The 25,540-nt window shown below is 41.5% G+C and overlaps 1 protein-coding gene across 3 annotated transcripts in view; it reads left to right on the top strand.

Moving 5' to 3' along the window:
* Positions 1–22,117, top strand: part of LOC114799198 (oxysterol-binding protein 2-like) — a 68,416-nt gene extending 46,299 nt beyond the window's left edge. For 2 of the 3 annotated variants that reach the window (XM_028995602.1, XM_028995604.1), the window contains 12 exons: positions 3,713–3,911; positions 5,027–5,147; positions 7,051–7,117; positions 7,809–7,961; positions 8,149–8,394; positions 8,978–9,098; positions 11,368–11,471; positions 11,645–11,740; positions 16,571–16,755; positions 19,522–19,742; positions 19,982–19,999; positions 21,071–22,117. In XM_028995602.1, the coding sequence (XP_028851435.1) occupies positions 3,713–3,911; positions 5,027–5,147; positions 7,051–7,117; positions 7,809–7,961; positions 8,149–8,394; positions 8,978–9,098; positions 11,368–11,471; positions 11,645–11,740; positions 16,571–16,755; positions 19,522–19,742; positions 19,982–19,999; positions 21,071–21,213 (1,674 nt within the window). In that variant the 3' untranslated portion in view covers positions 21,214–22,117. The remainder of the gene's footprint in view (positions 1–3,712; positions 3,912–5,026; positions 5,148–7,050; positions 7,118–7,808; positions 7,962–8,148; positions 8,395–8,977; positions 9,099–11,367; positions 11,472–11,644; positions 11,741–16,570; positions 16,756–19,521; positions 19,743–19,981; positions 20,000–21,070) is intronic. The other variant, XM_028995603.1, reaches the window with a different exon arrangement.
* Positions 22,118–25,540: the final 3,423 nt, after the last annotated feature.

Genomic DNA, 25,540 nt, shown 5'->3' on the forward strand with positions numbered 1-25,540 from the left:
ACCACTTTGTTTCGTGTCTTCTCTGTCCTGGCTGCACAGTAGTGATAATTGACATTATATTGATAATTTTTCAGTCTATCTATCTGGACTTGTTTCTACATTCTATCTGCACCATTTATAGTCTGAACTATTTCTATTTTTATTGAGATAACACTAAAATTTGCCTTGATTGTTCATAGAATTGTCCATCCATTGTTGCCATTAATCATTTAAAAGGATGGCAGTCAAGGTTGTTATCCTTACTGTAATCATACAGAGCCAGGCTTTCACGGCGCTGTAACTGTCATGCCACACAGGATTGAGGTGAGGGAGCCGCAAAAAAAAGTCACAGTGAGCTCCAAAACACAAACTCAGAAGACATTCCGGAGCATAACAGGGACATCTTCACATACTCAATGCGCGACCCTGTATGCTGCACCGAGTCAGGCATGTTAAATCATCCACACAGGAAAAGCGGCAGCACTTCTGTGATTAAGTGCCAGGGGCACCTAGGCATCACAGTTATAGACATTATACTTTGGGCATGTGTGCTAATGTCATAGGTCTTCAGAATTTACTGGAATACAAAGATAAAAGCAAAAAATGACAGCTTGCTAATTATCTATGTTGGAGAGGACCCATTTATTTTAGGATGAGTGTTTCCTATTTCTGGCACCCAGAAAATAAACATTATTGAAATGGGAGGAGCCTATAGTGATGACGGACAGACACATCATTTTTGTCAAAAATTCACAAAACTGATAGCTGGAGTTTCTTTACCCATAGTATCACATGCTAAGGGCGCCATCAGCAGACATCTCAGACATGTTCTCTGCACCACATCCACTACGAGACCAAATGTGAGTGTCAGACTGGTGAACCTGACCTTCACTGCCAATATGCTACACCTTAAAAATGCGCCATGGTGTTTGGTTTACTGCTTGTGCATGAACAAAGTTTGATCATCGTTTCCTCACTAAACGTTATGCTAGCGGAGACCATTTGAATCCAGGTGGTAGTAGCCTAGTGGGTAACACACTTGCCTATGAACCAGAAGACCCAGGTTCAAATGTGTGGTTCCTGACTCAGTGTGTGAAGATATCTCTGGGATGGGATTCACCCATCTCCAATTTAGAGCAATAGCTGGCGCCAAGATGCTCATTTATAGATGTCTGTTGCTATGGTTTCTGAAATAGCATTTTCTCACCCTACAGGATCCCTTAATTACCCATCACATTTATAGATCTTCAGTTGGTGAACTTCAGAGATGTGCTCTGCATTCACTCCGATGTTGATTAATCTCCGGTTGAGCCAAAACCCACGCAACTTTCAGCAAAGGGGAGACACAGTCTGTCCGCTCATTAAAGCAGCACTACAGCGGAGGGACCGGACGGATGCTCTAATGAGACGGATGGGGTGGGGTGGGGGGGCTCTACCCATATCAGGGCACGTCTGTGATTTTGGTGGTGAAAAAACATTTTGTACAGGCTGCAAACATTGTGCAATTCCGTGTCATGTGTAGCCTTTTTAAGATGAGCTAGCATCTGTTTTTACCTCCATGAGGGACAGGGCCATCAGCTGTGACCACATGAGTGAAGACACAGTGGGTTTATTGAAATATCACATTTTTCAGACCCTGGTCTAAGACTGAGGCCATCATTAATTGAATGGCATTTAAATGTTTGGTTTGGATACAGTGGGATGTTATGCTTTTTTGGAACATTTCCATATTTGGCATTCATTTTGAATATTGTTAATGATATTGTCGTGGCCTTTTTGTTTTTGAGAAACTTTCATTCCACCCATTTCTCTTGTGCAATGTGCTTGTGAGATCATCCTTGTCTGTCAGCTCCTGTGTTGAGGTCAAGGTTTGGTGTCTGGTGGTGGAGGGAAAAGAGGAACCGCATGTGTAGTCCCGTGCCTGTCCTCTCTCTGTTGGGTTTTAGCCTGAGGCGCACAACGGCGCCCAACAATGCTGCATGTGTGTTTGAGTAATGCCTTACACTCTGGCATTACTTGTCTGTCTATTAAGGCAATTCAGTCTCCTTCTGCGGGGTGTGTGTGTTAATGTGTGTATTTGTGCATGTGAGAGCATCCATCTGTGATGCAGTGGATTTATGCAGACATGCATGAATAAATCCCACTACATTCTTAATTGTAGCACACACACACACACACACACACACACACACACACACACACACACACACACACACACACATTTCATTGGAAACTTAATTCAAGCATACTTGCTCAGTAAACTGAACAAAGCCTCATAATGTGAAAGGAGCTGCTGTCAGGCAGACCTGCTTTCTTTTCATGCTGCAGAACCACTGGTCACCCTGTCCTTCAGGCCCCATCATGCCTTGTCTGTTTTTTTTTTTTTTTTAGTTTTTTACACACTCTGCAGAAAAAAAGTGGAAACGTATGTTGAAGCTGACAGCGTTGGTTTCATATACGTGTAACGGTGATGGGGAAGTGAAGTTGTCACATGCTGCTTAAAATGTATAACCGTAACAAGCTCACATAAGACAGCACAGCTCACACATGTAACTCTGAAGGTAAGAGAAAGGCTGTCTTCATCTCTTGAATGATTATAATTATTAATTTTTAAAAAGGTTTTTTATTTATTTTATAGGGGTGTCTATGTGTTTAGACCACTTCTCATGCTATTTATCAAAAAATGCCTCATTAAGATGAAAATATGCTGTTCAATAAATCATTCTGTGACCTTAGATAGAACGCACTGATGCCAGTCCAATTACTATTGATTTTTTTCTAATTTAGTGCATAGGATGAAATACACACCTTGCTCTTGGAGTGATCTTCCTGGAGAGGGTAACAGTGGTGTTGAATTTATTCCTTTTGTGGATTGGTGTAGACAATAAAATCAGCCACCAACTAATATCCCACTAATAGAAATCTCCTCACTCTAGAGCTTTAAATACTTTTTAAACAGATGAACAAGCGTACTATTTACATGTACTTGGGTTCTCCTCGGAGGACTCATGGGGAAATCTGATGATGGTTTTAGGTCATATTTATGTGGTTCTCAGGAATTGCATTGCTTTGTTGGCTGGTTAACATGACATTGGTGACAGGGGGACCTCTGCCAAGACCGTGTTTGAAATGGTCATGTTTGGAGACTTCCCATCAACACATCTGTTCTGTCTATTCGATGATCAAAGTGATTTATGAAGAACTGAAAATTATCAGTGACCCTTAGTAACCTTGCTATAGTGGCTTCCCAATTTTGCAACTCGAAAAGAAAGAGCACTATATGGGAAAGCCCTGACTCAGCATTAACATTTCCTCAGCGGCTAAGATTCTGTCTGAAGGAGTGGTGTGATTTTCTTTTTTGCTGTTTCTATAAACGGTGGACATCTATGGAATCTTTTAACAAGGTTGTAATCTAAACTATTGCTCCAGGATACCTAAATACATCAGGCTGATAAGTGAATGCAGCAGTGATCATGACATGATTTATAATTCCAAGCTGTCAATCAGGAAGTAAGGGTGGTAGTGACTCACTGACAGCAGTCAGTGAGTGTAGATCCTGCACTTATAGGTCCTGCTCCTGGACCCCTGAGCAATACATTGTACTCTAGGTTGCATCAGTTGGACTGAGCTACTGAATAAGAACTGAATAAGAAATTATTGTAAATGAATTGAGTATCTGTGGCTCGTCTGACTGACCTTCCGTTCTTCCATTTCCTCCCCCCTGGGCCCGCAGGCATGTCGGGACTTCCTGGATCTGGCTGAGAGTCACAGTCGCCGATGGCAGCGCATCCTACAGTATGAGAGGGAGCAGCGCACCCACCTGGAGGAAACCATCGAGCAGCTAGCTAAGCAGCACAACAGCTTGGAGAGAGCCTGGAGAGAGGCTCCCCCGCTCGCCACCAATACGGCCGACAGCCCCGCTGGTGATAAGGGTGAGATCCAGGTCCAGCCAGCACTCACAATAACCTGTCAATCAGTAAAACATGACAGGTTACACAGACTCTATTTCTGGGTGTGTTTAGCATGATAATAATATAATATAATAATAATAATAATAATAGAGCCTGATTGGCCTGTCCAGGCTTTTGCCACAGAAGTGGGCGTTGGTCGTGGTTTGATTCGATCCCATGTACCCATTCATCGGGTGTGTCTGACCCACCATGCAAAATAGTTGAACTGTGTGCAAGCATCAGAACCAAAATGAATGGGACTCAGTGGGAAAAGGGGGATGCCAGAAAAGTGGGGGAAAAAGACGACAAGTCCAGAACAAAAGTTTGAGCACATTAAGGGTGTCAAATCTTCTACGATCAGGGCTGTTTTTAAAGTGCTAACAATGTTAAATGTGCATTGAATGCATTCCTAGGGGGATTTGACCCTGTTTGAGCATTGATAGATCAGCCATGCCCAATCGGATCACCTATAAAAGTAAGAGCACACCTCACACAATATAGTGGTAATTTTTTATATATACCTTGTGAGTGCCTGTGCTCTCTGGTAAGGGCCGAAAAAAAACCCTGTAAAAAAAAACGTCAAACCATGCTGAAAAGAAAGCCCTATGACTTGGCATAAAAGATTGGTCTTTGTGCTGAACCGTTTCCCCCTCTTTTCCAATGATTTGTGGCCCCACCGAATCAACCAATATGTCTTCGGCCTGGCCTCTCTGCTGTTTCTGTGCACTGCAAGGGCTTAGCCCTTGAATGCAACACCTGGCTTTTTTGCAGTTTTTCATGTTTTTCCCAGTTTTCCTGACCCCCGTTGGCACCACTGTCACATCTGATGTGTAGGATCGTGGGTCTTGGCAAATTATGCTGTCATACTGGCAGGCCCAAATAATCGTAAATACAAAGTAAATAAGAGATATATTGACAACAAGTTATACACTTGTTTAAACATATGTTAATTAAGCTGTGATCAAGTGACTTAGTTGCAGTGATTATAGTAGTAGTAGTTCTATTACATCTTCAACATAGTGGCCATATGTTTTATTGAAATGATTATCGTTTGGTTGACAATGTCTGGCACACTGCTGATGCGGGTCATGTGACAGGGAGTGAGCGAGCCCAGAAAGAGGAGGCAAGTGATGAAGATGAGGATACGGAGTTCTTTGACGCAATGGAGGATTCGCCAGCCTTTATCACAGTAGCCGCTACTGACCACACACAGCACAGGTGAGCCGAAGACTTTATCACCACAAAACAGCTGAATCACAGTGCTTACATGCTATAGTTGTTTTTTTGTTTAATTTGAGTTTTATTTGGTTTTTATTGAATGAAAATGGTATTTAGTAATTTTTTTTAGTAATGCAAGACTGTTTAACCCCATCAATATAGTACGAGTACCAAGTAGAACAGACAAAAATAAAGTTTTCTTTAAGTGAAATCCATTTCATTATTAAAACAAGATTACCTTATATTATTGTTCTAATTGATTCAAGAATACACTACATCCATTCCATTGGCCACATGTTTTTTGACCCCACATTCTGTTTTCTCTAATTCATTGTAAAGAAAATGTGTCCAGATGTCACTTTGTCTTTTACTCCCACCACAATTGCAAATTGCAATTACAAATTGTCTATGACCAACTACAGTTATTCTGAAATTTAATGGGATGGGAGAAACAGAAATACTGCATAATAATAGCGTGATTAAAAAAGGAAATAATGTCTTATTCTGTTTTCGAAGACATTTTAGTATTTTGTAAACCATATTTAGTCGAATTTTTATTCGTCAACAATATTACATGATTTATTTCCTTATAGTTATCTTCACATAACTAGCGTTTATGCAGCATTTGGTTTCCATCACATCATAAAGTTTTGTTAATGAGTCAACCTACATGTTTACATTCAGCTGGACCCAAACTGGCCTTTGTGCTCTGTTAGAAATTAGAAATACTTTTCCTTCCACTAAGATTGACACTCCTGGGGGGGGACTGTCCCTGCAACTACTGATTGTAGATCGCTCTGGATGAGGGGCGTCTGATAAATGATGTAAATGTAAAATAGAAAAGTAGGTCTGATGTGTTTCCTAACAGTTTCTTGTTAGTGGTGAGACCAGGATTTGATTCCAAATTTGAACTATCTTCTGATTGTGTAAGTGTAAGAAGGAATGTTAAAGGGCAGACCGTGTGAAGGGCATTCTGTAATTGGCTGTTAGACATTCATTTCACATCTCTTTTCACATTATTGTATTCTTTAGTCACAAAGTGAGCATCTGAAGCACTGTGCAGAAATATGACAAATAATTGTCTAATACCTATTTGCTAATAATATAAATCCTAAAAAAAAATCCATTCTGGAAGTTAGCTTCATGCATTAGCACGTACAACGTTAGTGTGTACGTTCAGGTTTACTCTGTTTGCCACACCCTGCACTTCTTTGTTGGTGTTGCTGGAATGTTGCCTGGCAGCCATTGTATTTAAGTGTATTGCTGACACTACCGTCTCAGCTATTAGTTATGCTTTTGTTGTATATTTTGCTTAGCAGTGACCATTTAACCATTATGTAGTGCAGTGGACTTTTTGTGTGCAGCTCCCAGGAAAACCTGAGTATTTTTTTTAACACTAGTTGTGCTCAAACTACTCGGCGATAATCTGTGGTTTCAAGTTGTTCTCATTAAAGCTCTGTGCAACCCAACACAGACACACACACACAGCAGATCAGAATAATTGGAGTTTGCTTCCTCCACTAGCTGGCCCCATGCTCCAATTATTAGCTCAAGATGTTGCCCTAATGAAATACGTTTATGAGGGATGAGTCAGAGGACCACAGAGACTTTAACAGTCATGTTCTCTGTTCTGTGTCCCTTCCTGCCATTTACAAACTCCTCGACTCCTGCTTTGTACACAATGACTATTAAACTCACATATCAAAACATAATGTTGCAGAATGTAGAGCCTGAAACACTTATTGAGCCAAGACTTTCTGCATTCACTAATTCAGAGTCCCATATTATGTTGAGCCACTTAGCTTAGTGGCCTATTGGGTAATCAGGAGGTTGCCGGTTCGAATCCCGATCCGCCACTTTTCACTTTTAGTATGTGTTAATCCATGGAAATTTTCCTTTTCAGACGTTCCCAGAGCAACCTGAGTGGTGCCAGTGGTGGACAACCAAATGATTGGAACCAGGAGGACCACGTGAGTCTTTTTCTTTTCTCTTAGTTCCATAGACTTTTGCTGTTTACCTAAGCATACTGGTGTCTTGGTTTGGTGTGTGTACTGGTGGTTCTCAGACTCCCTCTAGTGCAGTGGTTCCCAAGCTGGGGGTGCAGAAATATTACAATAGAATTTGCAGCACCAAGCAAGCCCACCATGGGGCACACACGTGTGGCTATCTAGAAAAGGGGGGCTCTGCAGAGAAAATTTGGGAAGTATAGTGGTACAATGGTACTATGATTGTTACTATTGTTAATTATTCTCCATGTAGCACATATCCTCACTTGCTATGTGTTTATAGCATTGATGGCAGTAAATACTTATCATGTTAAGAATAAAATCCCATGGCACCTGTTAGCACCTAGTTAAATAGGTTAGTTAAAAGTGTGACTGTTTTAATGCTGGTCCTAATGATGGTATTTAGAGAGCCAAATACTAATAGAGACATTTTTGTGAACTACAGCTTTAGTTCCACATCATGACAAAGCAGTGGATACACTGCTGTTCACTGGTGGTATCTTAATTTCCAGCCGAATGTCTGATGCTCCACAACCTTTCTCTGAGCAACTCAAACTCTGTCAGGCTGTCTTTTGAGCTGGAGCATAGCTTCCCCTGAACAAGTCAAGGCTGATTCACCTTTCTCTTTTTGTCTCTCTTTCTTACACAAACACAGATGTCTCTGAGCTGTAATGATCTGTCAGGGAAGGAGCTCCAGCCACGCAGGAGGAGGCGGAGCCACATCCCCGACAAGCCCAACTATTCTCTCAACCTGTGGAGCATCATGAAGAACTGCATTGGCAAAGAGCTGTCCAAGATTCCTATGCCTGTATGTCCAGATCTTTTTTTTTACATTTGCATGGAGTAGATGGAGTGTTAATTAAGTTGAGGTCTGTAGTAGGCTGGTGTGCTGGGGTGAAGTACCCATCTTTAATGTCACTTTACCATGTACTCAGTGGGAAAAGGGGGATTATATACCATTTACTCACTCTGTGTCTTTCTTCTCACTGGCTCAGGTGAATTTCAATGAGCCGCTGTCCATGCTCCAAAGGTTGACGGAGGATCTGGAGTACCATGAGCTGCTGGACAAAGCGGCCAAGTGTGAAAGCTCCCTGGAGCAGCTGTGCCTTGTGGCAGCCTTCTCTGTGTCCTCCTATTCCACCACTGTGCACCGCACGGCCAAGCCTTTCAACCCGCTGCTCGGGGAGACATACGAACTGGACCGTCTGGAGGACCTCGGCTACCGCTCTCTTTGTGAGCAGGTGAGAGAGCCCATGCTGAAGGAACAACATGGCTAAAGACTAAAAGTAATAGTATGGAAATACAAATGTATTAAAGCACATTTTCCATTTTTTGTAGGGCTTCTTTGGTAATTTTTTCAGTCCTTCTGGGATTTCAGAGGCTTATTTGGGCATAGTTACAACCTTAAACAACCTCTGACAAAATATATATAATTGTTATAATACATTACAAAAAAAAAAGTTGTTCCAGTAAGAATAACGTTTTTTGCAGATTGTGAGGCATTCGATACATTCAAAAAGGATTTAGTGCAATCGGTGTGTTTCCAAGTAGCATAGCTTGTAAACCCATCACATGAACACATGAATCAACTTACTGTATTGTGACTTTCACGGTAATGACACTCGAAAAGTCGTGTTTTAATAGTTAATAAAGTAGATATATAATGGCCAAATGTATTCTAGATCAGTTTAATATTTCACAGGAAAACATAAGCAGGATATTTCTTCATCTAGCCTCAAATTTCCTTTTCATCTACTCATACTGTAAAATGTGATTGGAGGTGTAATGGGGTTCACTCCTTTTCTTTCATCTTCTGTTGCTTAGGTGAGTCACCACCCTCCAGCTGCTGCCCACCATGTTCTGTCACAGCGCGGCTGGACCCTGTGGCAGGAAATTACCATCGCCAGCAAGTTCCGCGGCAAATACCTCTCCATCATGCCTCTTGGTGAGCAGCTGCTAAGCCCCTGCTTCTCATCCTGTGTGTTAATCATCCCAGAGAAGATAGGTCATCACAGCTAAGACATTACACTACTGAGGGTCCAGTATTTTCAGTTCTTACCTGTTGTACTCATGCCACTACTGAAATAATTTTAAAATTGCTCAATATTTATGCAGAGGACTGACATTTAATCACATTGTGTTGATGTCCTTGTCTGACAACCATGCTCACCATTCAGATGTGTCCCAAATTAAAAGCAGGCATGGACACTTAACATGGTATGTTTCTTAAAGCACCATATAGCACAGCTCATATTTGTTATGCTACAGTTTAGGCTACAGTTTTTCATACAAATAATATAGTGAATAATGAAGAATTGCAATATCTGTCAAATAATTTGCAATTAGATATTTTCTTTAAACCAGTCATCTCTAGTATGATGTTTTCTGAGAACTTCCACACTCATCTACAGAACAAATTAATGAGGAATAATTAAACATGAGGATATCTGATGGTGCTCAGTGTTGATTCTGAGCATTGGTGTGTTCATAGTCAAGTGTGTTATCTGTCCTTTTTTATAGCACAATAATATGGCCCTGCACCCTCAGATTGATGTGGGTATTGGCCCATAATTAAAGTATAGTACAGGGGAATATATTTACATTTAAGGCATTTGGCAGACGCCCTTATCCAGAGCGACTTACAACATGCTACCATGTTACAATCAATGAAGTGATCAATTCTGGAATATAAGCTGTATAGCTGTAATATATAGGCTGTAAGATCTATTTACCTGTAAGTAAATTAATTTCAGCCCTTTTCATCTGTTTTACAATCCATTTTTACAGGTAAATAATCTGTGGATATAAACCAGTTCTAAGCTTTGTACTGAGTCTTCCTCAGTAAAACCTACAATATGCTCTGAAAATAATCAAATCTATCACACTCAAATTTAAAGCAGAAAAACACACTTCAGACAGATCCAGCTTTGATGTAATGTTCTTAAAACAAGTCAAAATGAGGCTCAGTAGTGTGTCCAGACCTGGATACACCATGCGGCAACTCCTGGACAGTCTGTGGTGGTGGATGGAGCGAGACATGATGAACGTGTGGACCAGTCCATAGCACACTCCAGCCACTTGAGGTCTAGCATTGTCTTGGATGCTAGAGGAACCCAGGGCCAACTGCAACAGCATGTAGTCTCATTAGGGGTCTGAGGATCTCATCTCGGTACCGAATGGCAGTCAGGTTACCTCTGGTGGGCACATGGAGGGTTGTGCAGCCCCAAAAGAAATGCCACCCCACAACATTACTGACCCACTGCCACACTGGTAATGCTGGAGGAGGTTGCAGGCAGCAGAATGTTCTTCAGGGTGTTTTCTGACTCGCGTCACGTCATGTGCTCAGTGTGAACCTGCTTTCATCTGTGAAGAGCACAGGGCTGGAGTTCTCTGGCAAATGCCAAACATTCTGCACTCTGTGGACGTCAGGCCCTTGTTCCACCCTCATGGATTCTGTTTCTGACCGTTTGAGCAGACAAATGCACATTTGTGGCCTGCTGGAGGTCATTTTGCAGGGCTCTGGGAGCCCTTCTATTCCTCCTTGCACAAAGGCGGAGGTAGATGTCCTGTGTTGTTGCCCTCCTACAGCCTCCTCCACGTCTCCTGATGTACTGGCCTGTCTCCTGGTAGTGCCTCCATGCTCTGGACACTATGCTGACAGACACAGTAAACCTTCTTGCCACAACTCGCATTGATGTGCCATCCTGGATGAGCTGCACTACCTGAGCAACTTGTGTTGGTTTTAGATTCCGACTTATGCTACATCTATAGCAAAAGTACTGGAAGCATTCAAAAGAGACCAAAACATCAGCCAAAAAGCATAGGAACTGAGAAGTGGTCTATGGTCACCACCTGCAGAACCACAACTTTGTTGAGAGTATGTTTTGCTAATTTCGGATAATTTCCCCCCGCTGTCTATTCCATTTACACAACAGCATGTGAAATTGATTGTCAATCAGTGTTGCTTTCTTTACTTTACTTTACTTTATTTAGCAGACGCTTTTATCCAAAGCGACTTACAAGAGGAAGACACCAGCATGCTTTCTAGATGGACAGTTTGATTTGACAGAAGTGTGATTGACTTGGAGTTACATTGTAGTTTAATTCATCCCTTTTTTTGAGCAGTGTATAACCGACAATCTGGCTTTACAGTGACCTTGAACTGAACAGTCCTTCAGTTATTCTTTTTCATCAGGCTATCCATCTGTTTGTAGGTGCCATTCATCTCACGTTTCATGCAAGTGGGAACCATTATGTTTGGCGGAAAGTGACCTCTACCGTTCACAACATCATTGTAGGAAAGCTGTGGATTGACCAGGTCTGTTTTCCATTCTCCTTGATGCCTTTTTCATGTCTTTCATGTTCTCTTCTACGTCTACACTGAAATTGACACCACTTATTCTTTCCACTGTTCATGCTCTGATATTTTTTATTCTAGACCAGTGATCTTATTTTAATGTTGGCTCCTTGCTTCACCTTTTTTTTCACCAGTCAGGGGACATTGAAATTGTTAACCACAGGACCAAGGAAACTTGCCAGCTGAAGTTCTCTCCGTACAGCTATTTTTCCAGAGAAGTTCCACGAAAGGTATGGTAGACAAATGACTCGTCATATCCTCTGGGGTTTTAAATTGCCATTAGCCAAATATGAACAAAACAGAATATTCTCAATAAACAAAGAGGTAAAATAATCATCAGTGCCACCTTGAGGGTTCCTTTTATGAGCATCTCCATTTCATCATTAGGACATCATTACCACAAAATCCTGATGGGTGTGAATATTGTTTAGTCACTTTGCCTCAGGAAACCAGCTACTACTTTTTTCATGTTGCCATGACAACGGTGGAACTCCAGAAAGTATAAACATGTCGTGCTTGGTAACAGAAAATTCTGTACAGTCTTGGCCAAAAGAATGATACAAATACTGGTCTTCACAAAGTTTGCTGATTTTAGATCTTCTTGTCAGTTAGAATATTTTCAGTGTTGACCCTTTTTTTCCCTCTGCAATTCACCCTGGCATGCTGTCAATCAACGTCTGGCCCAAATCCTGATGGCGACCCATTCCTTTATAATCAGTGCTCGGAGTTTGTCAGAATTTGTGGGTTTTTGTTTTGTTTTTGTTTGGATTAAGGTCCGGGGAGTTTCCTGGCCATGGACCAAGAATTTCTCCCCGAGCCACTTAGTTGTCACTTTGGACTTATGGCACGGTGCTCCATCAACAACAACAACATTTATTTCTTATATAGGCTAAAAATCACATACAGTATGTCTCAATGGGCTTTGACAGGCCCTACAGTTGACACTCCCACACTTGACCCTTCTGCGCACAAGGAAAAACTCCACACAAAAAAAACTCTAGGAGAGAGAAAAAAAGAAAGGAAGAAACCTTGGGAAGGAGTGATACAGAGAGGGACCCCCTTCCAGGGTAGAGTGAGCCTGCAAATGGTGTCAGTGCAGGGTTTGTGATTGTCCAATAAGAGAAAAAGGCCTACAGTTGTAGAGGTGGAGAAGTCCAAAATGTAGTCCAGTGTACGACCGATACTGAAATATGTGGTTATAGTGGTTTATTGGTGCTACAGTGGCCTGGTACCCTAACTAGAACAGCCTAACTAAGGTGAATTTAACACTGTGCTTAACAGGGTGACTGTGTGATAAAGTGGACTTAATATTTGACACTGGGTCTGGGACTTTAACAGAAGGCCAGAGAAATCAGATGTGTTTTCAGTTTAGATTTAAACCCTGAGACTGTGTCTGAGTCCCAAACACTGACCGGCAAGCCGTTCCACAACTGCAGAATATATGAAAAGGATCTGCTCCCAGCTGTGACCTTCTGTACTTTGGGTACCAGTAGTGACCCCGCACCCGTTGATTGCAGGGGGCGTGGCGGGTCGTAAATAACTAAAAGTTCACTCAGGTACTGCGGGGCGAGACCATTTAGAGCTTTGTAGGTCAAAAGTAAGATAAGGATTACAATATTTCTGAGGTGAAAGAATGCTATCATAGTGATATTATCTACATGCGAATCGAATGAGAGACCTGCATCAATGAGGACACCTAGATCCTTTACTTCAGTACTTGGTGAGATAGAAAGTTATGATGTAGTCGGCCAGCTTATGTCTGGCTGCTTGAGACCCAAGTATGAGAGCTTCTGTCTTATCAGGGTTTAACAGATGAAAGTTGGTGAGCATCCACCGTCTAATGTCCTTCAGACAATTCTCTATTCTGTTCAGCAGCTGCCTCTCATCTAACATTGCTGATAGATACAACTGTGTATCAGCGTAGCAATGAAAGCTAATACCGTGTTTGTGAATGATGTCACCTAAAGGTAACATGTATAAGGAAAATAGCAACGGACCTAGGACAGAACCAAACTCTACTATATGAAGACGAATCACCATTGATGTACACAAACTGATACCGATCAGTCAGATATGATCTGAACCATACAAGGGCTATTCCCTTAATCTCAACAACATTCTCTAACCTGGAGAATAGCGTGATCAATAGTGTCAAACGCAGCACTCAGGTCAAGCAGGACAAGCAGCGAGATGCGGCCCTGATCAGAGGCCAACAGCAGGTCATTAACCACTTTAACCAGCGCTGTCTCAGTGCTACGATGAGGTCTAAATCCCAATTGATATAGTTGCTGTCTAGGTATGAGCTCAACTGCTGGGCTATGACTTTTTCTAAAATGTTTTATATAAACGGAAGGTTGGATATCGGTCTATAATTCGAAAGGCTTTTTAATCAGGGGTCTAATGACTGCTACCTTGAACAATCTTGGTACGTGGCCAGTTAATCATTTTAAGGATATGATTTATAACATTGGGCACTACTTGTTTAAGGAAACTTGTATGAAGCGGATCCAATACATAAGTACATTGATTTGATGACAAGATTAGTTTAATTAATTCATGCTCTTTCAGAAGGTTGAAGCATTCTAATCATTGGTCTGCTATTTGAAAGATTATTTTCCATAGTAATATCGACAGAGCTGTTTGTTGTGCTTTTATTCTTATCTCTATTTGTAACAATTTTAGTATTAAAGAAATTCATAAAATTGTTGCTACTATGATGATATTGAGTGGTAGTATCCGTTCCTGTCTTATTCCTGGTTAGTTTGGCAATAGTGTTGAACAGAAATCTGGGATTATTTTTGTTCTAGTCTATTATCGAGGAGAGGTACGTCGATTGAGCTACGTTTAGAGTTAGTTAAGGCTCTCCTTCCATGCTATTCGGAATACGTTCAATTTACTTCGACCCCATTTATGTTCTAATTTCTGGGTGATCTTCTTAAGTGAGTGTGTGTGATCATTATACTCAGTGTCCCCAACAGCCACCCACATCCCAAACACCACCTTGCATAGATAGATAGATAGACAGACAGACAGAGAATCTCAAAATAGTTAAATCCATGTTAATGTGTAATACAGAGGTTATCATTATAAATTACTGCGACGCCACCTCTTCTTCCAGTTAAGTGAGGTTGGTGTACATAGTTGTATCCAGGAGGACTGGACTCATTTAATGCAACAAATTTGTTTTGTTTCGGTTTCGGTCAGGCACAGTACATCAAACCCCTGATCTGTAATTACAATGAGCATTTTAGGTGTGAGAGATCTAACATTTAATAATCCAAATCTTATATCGGAGGTGCTGTTGGTATGTTCAAAAGGAATGATAGTAACAGGTAATAAATTGCTGAAACAGACACCCCGTCCAGCCCGGGGAACAGACACAGTGTCACCATGTTTATGAGTTTTATTATTAATCTTAATGTTTCTTTTATAATCTCTTGTTTTAATAGAGCGAGGTAAAAAAAGCCCGCCCAGTTGGGGTGGATGCCATCTCGCCCAAAAAGACCAGGCTTCCCCCGAAATGTTGGCCAGTTATTAATAAAAACCCACTTAATTTATTTTACACACCACTCCGACAACCATTAAATGTAAATGTAAATGAGGGGGAGATGCGGTAGTGAACCGGAGGGCGCTACTGGTACTGGCGCCAGGGTAGACACACTGACTGGGCTGGTGCGCATCCGGGACTAGAAATGAGTCGATTAAAACTTCGGACTCCCTAATTAAATATACATTTCGGATTCGCTCCTCTAGCTCGGCTATTTTCTCTGTCATTTCAGCTAGTCTCCAACACTTGCACCTAAGTCAACCATTTATCAGATCATCAAAAACTTAAAGGAGAGAGGTTCAAGTGTTCTGAAGAACACTACTGACCTGATAGAGTTCATCAAGCTGTACATTTCACACACTGCACAGGCCATAACTTACAATTTTGTTGAGTTTAGGTGATTCTTAATTCAGAGGTAATTCAGGAAGTCCTTGGAAGTAACACCAGCTCACACCAAACACACCAAATGGCAGGCTGCAAAAGGCATTGTTCTTCACCAAACTGTTCTTGGATGGTTGGGAGAAGTTTTTGTTGGGGGATGTTTTTGTACCATTCCTTTCAGACTCGTCTTTCCAGATTCCCCAAACAACCAGAAAGGGGCTTCATCAGAGAAAATGACTTTTGACCCCTGTCCTCAGCAGTCCAATCCCCCTGTACTTTTTGCAAAATATCAGTCTGTTTTTCCTGGAGAGAAGTGGCTTCTTTGCTGCCCTTCTTGACACCAAGCCGTCCTCCGAAAGTCTTCGCCTCACTGTACATGCAGATGCTCTCACACCCGCCTGCTGCCATTCCTGAGAAAGCTCTGCACTGGTGGTGCCCCGATTCTGCAGCTAAATCATCTTTAGGAGACGGTCCTGGTGCTTGCTGGACTTTCTTGGGAAGCCACTTCTTCAGAACACTTGAACCTCTCTCCTTGAAGTTTTTGATGATCTGATAAATGGTTGACTTAGGTGCAATCTCTCACTTGTGTTAATGTGTTAATGAGAGGATCATTGAGATGATCTCAGCAGGTCCTTTGTAGCAGGGCTTAAATACAGTGGAAATGTATTTTTTGGGATTAAGTTCATTCTCATGGCAAAGACCGACTTTGCACTTCATATGATCACTCTTCATAACATTATGGAGTATTTGAAATTGCCATAATAAAAAAGGAAGCAGCAAACTTTGTGAAAAACAGTATTTGTGTCATTCTCATATATTGAGTTTGTTGTCCCCAGGTTTCTGCCCTCTGACCAATGGAAGTAAATTCTAAAATAATATTTTTAAGAGAATGGGAAATGCTGTAGACGGAGGAAACATTATGAGACCCTGTGAATGATAATCGGCATCTGTATAATGTGTATTATTCGTGACTAGTGGATAAGAGCTCTCATTCACTTGACAATGCCTTAAATGCCTTAATTATGAGTTAATTGAAAAAGACAGTCCATGGTTGCTATAAAAGGCAGCTGCCATTGCTTGACTGCCTTTCCCTTTTTCCTTCACCCTTCCCCTGTCAATTTCAATTGTCAAGGTGACAGGAGTGGTGACAGACTGTGACGGACAGGCGCACTACATCCTTTCAGGGACGTGGGACGATAAGATTGAAAGTGCGAAGATTGTGCACAGCAGCCGTGGGAACAGCAGCTCTGAGGGGAAGCAGAAGACAGTGTACCAGACGCTCAGCCCTAAACTGCTGTGGAAGAAATACCCACTTTCGTACGTAGATCACACTGCAAAACACTTAAAGGTCCCCTATATGTCTTAGTGGTCCCGTAATACTATACACACGTGGACAAAAGTGTTGGTACCCTTCAGTCAATGAAAGAAAAACTCACAATGGTCACAGAAATAACTTTAATCTGACAAAAGTAATAATAAATAAACATTCTATGAAATTTAACTAATAAAAGTCAGACATTGCTTTTCAACCATGCTTCAACAGATTTATAAAAAAAAATAAACTCATGAAACAGGCCTGGACAAAATTTATGGTACCCCTAGAAAAGACTGAAAATAATGTGACCAAAGGGACATGTTAATCCAAGATGTGTCCACTAATTAGCATCACAGGTGTCTACAATCTTGTAATCAGTCAGTGGACCTATATATAGGGCTCCAGGTAGTCACTGTGTTGTTTGGTGACATGATGTGTACCACACTCAACATGGACCAAAGGAAACGAAGGAAAGAGTTGTCTCAGGAGATTAGAAAGACAATTATAGACAAGCATGTCAAAGGTAAAGGCTAAAAGACCATCTCAAAGCAGCTTGATGTTCCTGTGACTACAGTTGCACATATTATTCAGAAATTTAAGATCCATGGGACTGTAGCCAACCTCCCTGGACGTGGCCGCAGGAGGAAAATTGATAACAAATCAAAGAGACGGATAATATGAATGGTAACAAAAGAGCCCAGAAAAACTTCTAAAGAGATCCAAGGTGAACTTCAAGCTCAAGGAACATCAGTGTCAGATCGCACCATCTGTCATGGTTTGAGCCAAAGTGGACTTCATGGGAGACGACCAAGGAGGACGCCATTGTTGAAAACAAATCATAAAAAAGCCAGACTGGAATTTGCCAAACTATTCTGGGAGCATTTCCTATGGACAGATAAGACAAAAATTTAACTTTTTGCCAAGGCACATCAGCTCTATGTTCACAGACGGAAAAATGAAGCATATCAAGAAAAGAACAATGTCCCTTCTGTGAAACATCGCAGGTCATGGGTTTTGCAACAGGACAATGACCCAAAACACACAGCTTAAAACACCCAAGAATGGCTAAGAGGAAAACATTGGACTATTCTAAAGTGGCCTTCTATGAGCCCTGACCTCAATCCTATTGAGCATCTTTGGAAAGAGCTGAAACATGCCGTCTGGAAAAGGCAACCTTCAAACCTGAGACAACTGGAGCAGTTTTCTCATGAGGAGTGGTCCAAAATACCTGCTGAGAAGTACAGAAGTCTCATTGACCGTTACAGGAATCGTTTGATTGCAGTGATTGCCTCAAAAGGTTGTGCAACAAAATATTAAGTTAGGGGTACGATCATTTTTGTCCAGGCCTGTTTCATGAGTTTATTTTTTAAAATAATTCTGTTGAAGCATGATTGAAAATCAATGTCTGACTTTCATTGGTTCAATTTCATAGAATTTTTATTTATTATTACTTTTGTCAGATTAAAGTTATTTCTGATCATTGTGAGTTTTTCTTTCATTGACTGAAGGGTACCAACAATTTTGTCCACGTGTGTATAAAAATTCTATTTCCGAAATTCAGTCTTGGTGCAGAATTACAGCCACTATGATCCAGTCACACAATTTACCAGGATGCGCCATTTAGGTGTCTGCAGCTTACATTTACGTTTACGGCATTTATCCAGAGCGACTTACAATCAGTAGTTACAGGGACAGTCCCCCCCTGGAGCACCTTAGGGTTAAGTGTCTAGCTCAGGGACACAATGGTAGTAAGTGGGATTTGAACCTGGGTCTTCTGGTTCATAGACAAGTGTGTTACCCACTAGGCTACTACCATTATCATTAAATGATAATGAGGAGGAGAGAGAGCAGCCTATAGAATTGAGCAAGAATTCACAGAAATTACGTCCTTAACACCATTTGCCAAACACAAAGTTTGGCGCAATCAGGAAGTCGTACCAGCATTTTTCAAGAAAATAATTAAATTAACCCATGTGTTTCTACAGCGTCTGGCATGACTGAACAAAAAAACACATTTGTGCTCATTTTCACATCCAATCACTGTGCAACTACAATGCAGCACAGTACAGTTCTACTTGGCATAGGTCAGCACAGTAAATCTGAATACAGGATGGTACAGCTGTACTTGGCATAACACAGCACACTAAATCTAATTACAGCACAGTACAGCTCTACTGGGCATAGCTCAGCACAGTTAATTTGATTGCAGCACAGTACAGCAGTACTTGGCACAGTTCAACACAGCAAGACTGACTACAGCACAGTACAGCTGTACTCTGCATAGCTCAGCACACTAAATCTAATTACTGCTGAATTACATCTGAACTCGGCACAGATTATCACATTGTGATAATCTCAAAATCAGCACAGTGTAGTGCACCTCATCTCAATCTCAATCAACACAGTTCTGCACATTTCAGCATGGCTCAACACTGCAACTTTTCTTGCAGCACACTGCAGCTCAACAAACACTTTACATCTGAATTCAGCACAGTTCAGCACAGTAATTTGCCATCATAATTTGCCTCAGTTCAGCCATTTACAAAAACATTACAGCTCAGCATATGACAACCTACACACTACAGCAGAACTGTTCATTTTGTTTCACTGAACTGTGCTCAGCTCAACAATATGGTATGAATTTGTGCTGAGTGGTGCTTTGGAGTTCCACTATGGAGTTCCTCTCACATCACTGCCCCTGATAACTATCTGATTCACCATCCTTTCTTTCTCTCTCCTGTTCTATCCTTTGTTCCCTTACCTCTCAGAGAGAACGCTGAAAACATGTACCACTTCTCCTCCCTGGCACTGACGCTTAATGAGCTGGAGGAAGGTGTGAGCATGACAGACAGTCGGCTGCGGCCTGACCAAAGGCTGATGGAGGCGGGACGGTGGGATGAGGCCAACATGGAGAAACAGAGACTGGAGGAGAAACAGCGGGCGGTGAGGCGAAGGAGGGAGGCCAAGGCATCGGATGCATTGGAGGAAGGTGAGATGAACAGACGCTCTTCTGTTGATATGATGCTACAATCAGTGTGACTGTTTTGTTTGACATGAATTATGATTGCAATTATGAATTTTGAATTACCAAAGCATTTGTTTTGAATTTAAGTTGCGAATTAGCTTGGCTTAGAATGGCATTTTGCTTGCTTGTGGCATGTTTGTGGTCCCGGCTGTGTGTCCAGCAGCTTGACATGTCTCTCTTTTCTTCTCTTATTTGACGACCAGAGTGTGATTATGACTGTGGTGAGTGGGGGGTGTGGGGGTGTAGTTCTATGTATGTGTTGGCCCTCATGCATTGCCTTACCTCACCTGAACCATGTGTGTGCGCGTGTGTGGATGTACGTGTGTGTGCGTGTGTGCGGGGAGGGTTCACACTGCCGATCATGACATCTCCGATTGTGACTTGCAGTGAACTCTCACAAGTAAACTCATGCTTTCTGCTGTGGGTCCAGGCACCTTGCTGACCTATTCTTCAAATATAGGATTTATGGGTTCTGCCCTAATCTTTTCCTTTTTGCTCCTGTGAGCTTGGTCATTTGGTTGATGTGTGACACATGCAACATGAGGCTATACAGACTGTGGAAAATTCATTAATTTAGTAAAATTTGAAGTGTATGACCAGATGAAGACATACACAAGTCATTTGTACTCTAACCATATAAATGCCTATGAGCATGTCATACAGTTTATGGGCCCTAATTTCAATGTGCTATGCGCTAGGACCTGAACATTAAGGGCCACTTCAAGTGTATGAGTTGTTGACATGCGTCAGCTGTGCAATAACCAGAACTGACAACATTTTTTTTTTACAAAAGCTATGGCGGCACCATCTGGTGGAAAATTGAAAATTGCATAAAACACCTTGCGCTTACATCATTCAAATATCCCTCTATCCACAATGACTTTGAATATGTATAGCATTTAGCACATGCCTGAAATTAGAGCCCTATGTGTTTCAATATTTGAAGGGTGATGGTGGTGGGTGTTAAAACTATTTAAGCAATAGTTTGACTGCTTTCACTGTACACCTGATGGTAAAGGTTTTGATCATTTGAAGTTGTTCACAGTACAATGACACTGATAGCTAGAATTTTCCTGCAACTAAGCCACAATTGTTGTTAAACAGTGGCTGTTGAGCTATTGAGCTATTTCTGTACCAACAGTCCTGAGATTGGTACCAAAGGGTTTAGTCCCAATGAGGATCTGCAGCGATTAGCATCATTGTACTACAAATGATCAGTCAGTTTTAGTCAAATATGTTAATTGAAATGAATCGTTTTTTTTTTATTAATCTTTCATCTGCGTTGTCTACAGGGCGAGAGTACGAGGGTTACCAGCCTATTTGGTTCCACAAGAGGACAGACCCCATCACCGGGGAGACGAACTTCGTGTATAAGGGTGGTTACTGGGAGGCCAAAGAGAGGCAGGACTGGAGCATGTGCCCTGACATCTTCTGAATTTCTGGCCATCCCTGCTGTGCGCTGGCCGTCCAGAGGAACCGAAGACCAGGGGAATGTGGTCTGATGCAGACACAAGAGGATCTGTGCGTGTGTCTGTGTGTGTTTGCTTGTGTGTATACTTACAATGCAAGAAGTCCCCACAACTCACCTCTCCAACACACAAGCACACACACACAAATCCTGCGATTTGGAGGTGTATGTGCAAAATGAAGTGAGAGTGGACAGACTGTGTTTGTAATCCTCTCCACTGCTCCTGCTACAGTTAAGTGCCCGTCCCATCCAACCTTCCACCTCCAGGTCAGGTGCACGGCCATGTCGCCATCCACCAAATCTGCTTCTGTTGGCCTATGCAGGTTTAACACACTGTCTCTATCGCCCCCCAACCTGAGTTTATACAAGGACTGAAACTCTCACTACCTCCTCCTGGCCTGGCTGCTGAAGGATAGAGAGAATAGATTTCCCTCGCCCATCCCTACCCACCGACTCACAAATGACCGAGGAGGGAGAGCTCATAATACACAGACAGTAGACTGAAAAGAAGAGCACCTTTTTTTTCCCAAAACATTTGCACAACATATGAGAATGTTGAAACACTGGCCCAACTAAAAAGCATTTTGAATGCGTCTAAGGATCTGTCATAAGAACAAATTCACAGGGTTGTGATTTCCAGAGCACAGCCAGAAAGGAACGTTCAAAGTTGGATTTCAGCTTTCTGCTACTACATTTTGGGATCTGACCCTGACAGGAAAAGTGCAGGGGAAACTAACATCGTATTCCACTCTTTCTCTGTTTTAGCTTCATTGTGCTCTACAGATCCTGGGAAGATCTTTGTTCTCCATGGAGTGTGTGTCTGACTGACAGACGCACACACACACACACACACACACACAAATATGCATACTAACCAAATTAATTTAAATAATTCAAACAGAAAAGATTTCTGGAACATTTTTCCCTAAATTGAAATTCTGAATTATATCAACAGTTTATATCTTTACCACTTTGAAAAAAACTATATATATAAGCATTACAGTGCACAGGACATCTCTGGACCTTTCATTAAACACAGTTACCAGCCTATACATTTACTGTTTTAAAGCTGTAGGTGAAAATAAACTGTTTTTCTAGAAAATGGAAACGCTGAAACCCAGGGTACCAACAACCATTAAAAAATTCAAAAGAGCAAGGAACAAAAGATGCATGGGGCTGTATTTTAATTGCAATGTGCGTCGTGAGTACGACTTAGCATGGGGACATGTCCACTAACGTCAGCATGCACTGCACATCATCCGCATTACTTTAAACAAAGCTCTAGCTGGATAACTATCCTTCGTTTGGGTGACATTCTCAAGCTGTTCTTTAGTTGTTTGAAAGCGAACTGATGGTGATACACTGCGGCACAGCACACAGTGACACAACGAAATGTGCCCTCTGCTTTTATCCCATCACCCTTAGCGAGCAGTGGGCAGCCATGCTCCCGGGCAGCAGTGCGTGAGGACGGTACTTTTCTCAGTGGCACCTTGTCGGATCAGAATTCGAACCGGCAACCTTCTGATTACGGAGGCGCTTCCTAAACCGCTAGGCCTTCACTGCCCCACAGTGTTAACTGGTTATTCAACAGCCCACAATGCAAAAGTCATGTATTCACAGTGCACTTAGCACCTCTGAAATACAGCCCCATATCTTTTGGTTTGATTGACCAAGTTTTATCAAGTAGGGCCTTTTTTTCAAAATTGGGGGGGTTAAGTGTAATGTATTTGCTGGCTGTCCTGTCTGTGTGATTATTGTTTGACAACATAAATGATAACAGAATAATATTCACAGAATATTAATAACATTGGGCCTTGGTGAATTTATAATAGGAATCATTAATCAATAATCAAAACGATGATAAGTGCTGTGTTGGGTCCGGCCTGCAGTGTTACAGAGTAGTTTAAAAATTACGTATGTGAGTACATATTTTAATCCAAAACATTTGATCAGAGGCTGGTTCTTATTGGCTTCTGTGGTTTGCAGTTTTGATATTTTGTATTAAGAGTCAACACTCTTTAATATAGACTTTTTATTGTGTTGGATCGCCTCTGTTGTGGCCTTTTTGGTTTTTGGAAGGGGGATTAGTGTTTTTTGTTTTTTGGCAGAAGCACTTTGGGGGTTCATTTCATGTCCAGGTCTGTAGTCAGAGACCGAACTGAGAAGTAAACGAAGAATGTGTTGTTCCTTACACATGACCTGCTTCAGCAGGAACCAGTGGGATTCAGTTTGAAGGACAGGGCTGTCACCTGTAGAATAAAAAGCTTTTCTGCACTTGAGCTGAAGGACTTGATAGGACGATGATATGATATTTAACACTTTTCTTTTGGGGAGTTTATTCCCTTGCATTTCTTTAATTGGGTTCATACTTGAAGATCATGTGCATGCACATCTTTCTGGTGAAGTTCATCGTAATGAAACACACATGCTGACTCGAACCGACATTATGTGAACAGACTAGTGAAGGTAAATACTGGATAACGATTCCATCGATTCACTACACTTCTGAAGGCAGCAAGATTAGGGATCTTCGAATCTGTACCATAGACTCTTAATACATTATGGACATACTATGCCTGTTTGCTGTCATGCTGTGAAAGTGAAAGTGAAGTGATTGTCACACGTGATACACAGCAGCACAGCACACAGTGCACACAGTGAAATTTGTCCTCTGCATTTAACCCATCACCCTGAGTGAGCAGTGGGCAGCCATGACAGGCACCCGGGGTGCAGTGTGTGGGTACGGTGCTTTGCTCAGTGGCACCTCAGTGGTATCTTAGCAGATCGGGATTCGAACCAGCAACCTTCTGATTACGGGGCAACTTCCTTAACCGCTAGGCCACCACTGCCCTGTTTGGAGCAAGGCACTGATTAATGTGGAATAATCAAACTTAAAACTATTACAAGAATAAAATTTTACGTGGTATTTAATTTGGTCAATAGAATGGAATGGGGAAAATGGTACTGTCCCTAGAAGACATCAGCAGAGACCCTAGCGTCATACTTGCTTCACTTTTAATTTGATCCATGACATCCAGTTTGTATTTACAGTCCTTGGGGCAGATTTCCGCTAATGCACGTTACCTTTGGCGTGTACCTCAGACGCATACACTAAAGTGTGTTAGTACGTAATATCAACTAGTACGTAGCGAGGTGTACAGTCATATGACCTGTAGTCACTACTAGCTCATGGTATCTCATGTCCTTCGTAGAACTTCTTAGTCATTAACACTTACTGTAGACAGGAGAGAGATGCTTTAATATGCGTAAAATTTCTTATATAAAATCACAAAACACCTTGTGAGTCGATATTTTTTTCGAGGGCCGTTTCTTAGTCGATGATGTGTTTGGGATGAGTTGTAGCAATACTGATGTGTGATTTGCTGGGCAAGTTGGTTTTCAGTGGAGAGACAGAACCAACCAAAGCATCTGCACAGTGTGCACTGTAGCCTGAGAGTTGTTTTCTTTTCTTTCTTTCTTAATTAGTATTTTTTATTAAAACAAGCCTTCCACGCGAGAGTCACAAACACATGACAGTCTTTACCTTTCCATTTCAGACTTCCTCCCCCCACTTTTATCAGCTTCAACTCTAGCTTTAGTTAACAGTGATTGTGTGAACACCATTTGCATCCAATTAAAGTGTATAGGCAATTATGAAATAGATTGGAATGTGAGTGCATTAAAATTCTATTGTACAAATGTGTTGCTGAATATCTGAACATGTCCTAATGGCTTTTTTCTAAGCTCCACGCTTATTGTATTTTTTTCTGTGTGTGTGTGTTTATGTATGTATGTGAATATTCAATATATATATATATATTGAATTAATTGTGATTGCATATATATTTCATAACTGCCCATGTATTTTTACTGCAAATGGTGTTGCATATATTCCTGTTGCATCCATTGTATGTATGCACATATTTGAAGCAGGTGTGTAATGATGAAGATGAAGCTGTTCTTCATCACACCTCGTCTGAGTTAAGCCCTGACTCTATGATCCGTTGTGCCACTTTGCTTTGTTTCTTTCTTCAGTTTTCCTTGACTTTCTTTTTTTTGATTTTGCGAGGATGACCGGCTCACACACTCCATCTCTCATGCTTGTGATGAGGTGTTTCTTTTTTTTAAGTTCCCAGCCTTTATTTATACAGTAAAAATGTCTCAGTGACCAACACAGTGACAAATGGAAATAAAAAAAAAGTTTTATTTGTTGAAAATGGATTTGTCTTGTCTGGCTTCTCTTGCAAGTCTCAGAAGCTCAGTTTTCATCATGTGTGGTTACTTGTTACTACGT

The sequence above is a fragment of the Denticeps clupeoides genome, chromosome 11, assembly GCF_900700375.1.
Source record: "Denticeps clupeoides chromosome 11, fDenClu1.1, whole genome shotgun sequence".
Lineage (NCBI taxonomy): Eukaryota > Metazoa > Chordata > Actinopteri > Clupeiformes > Denticipitidae > Denticeps > Denticeps clupeoides.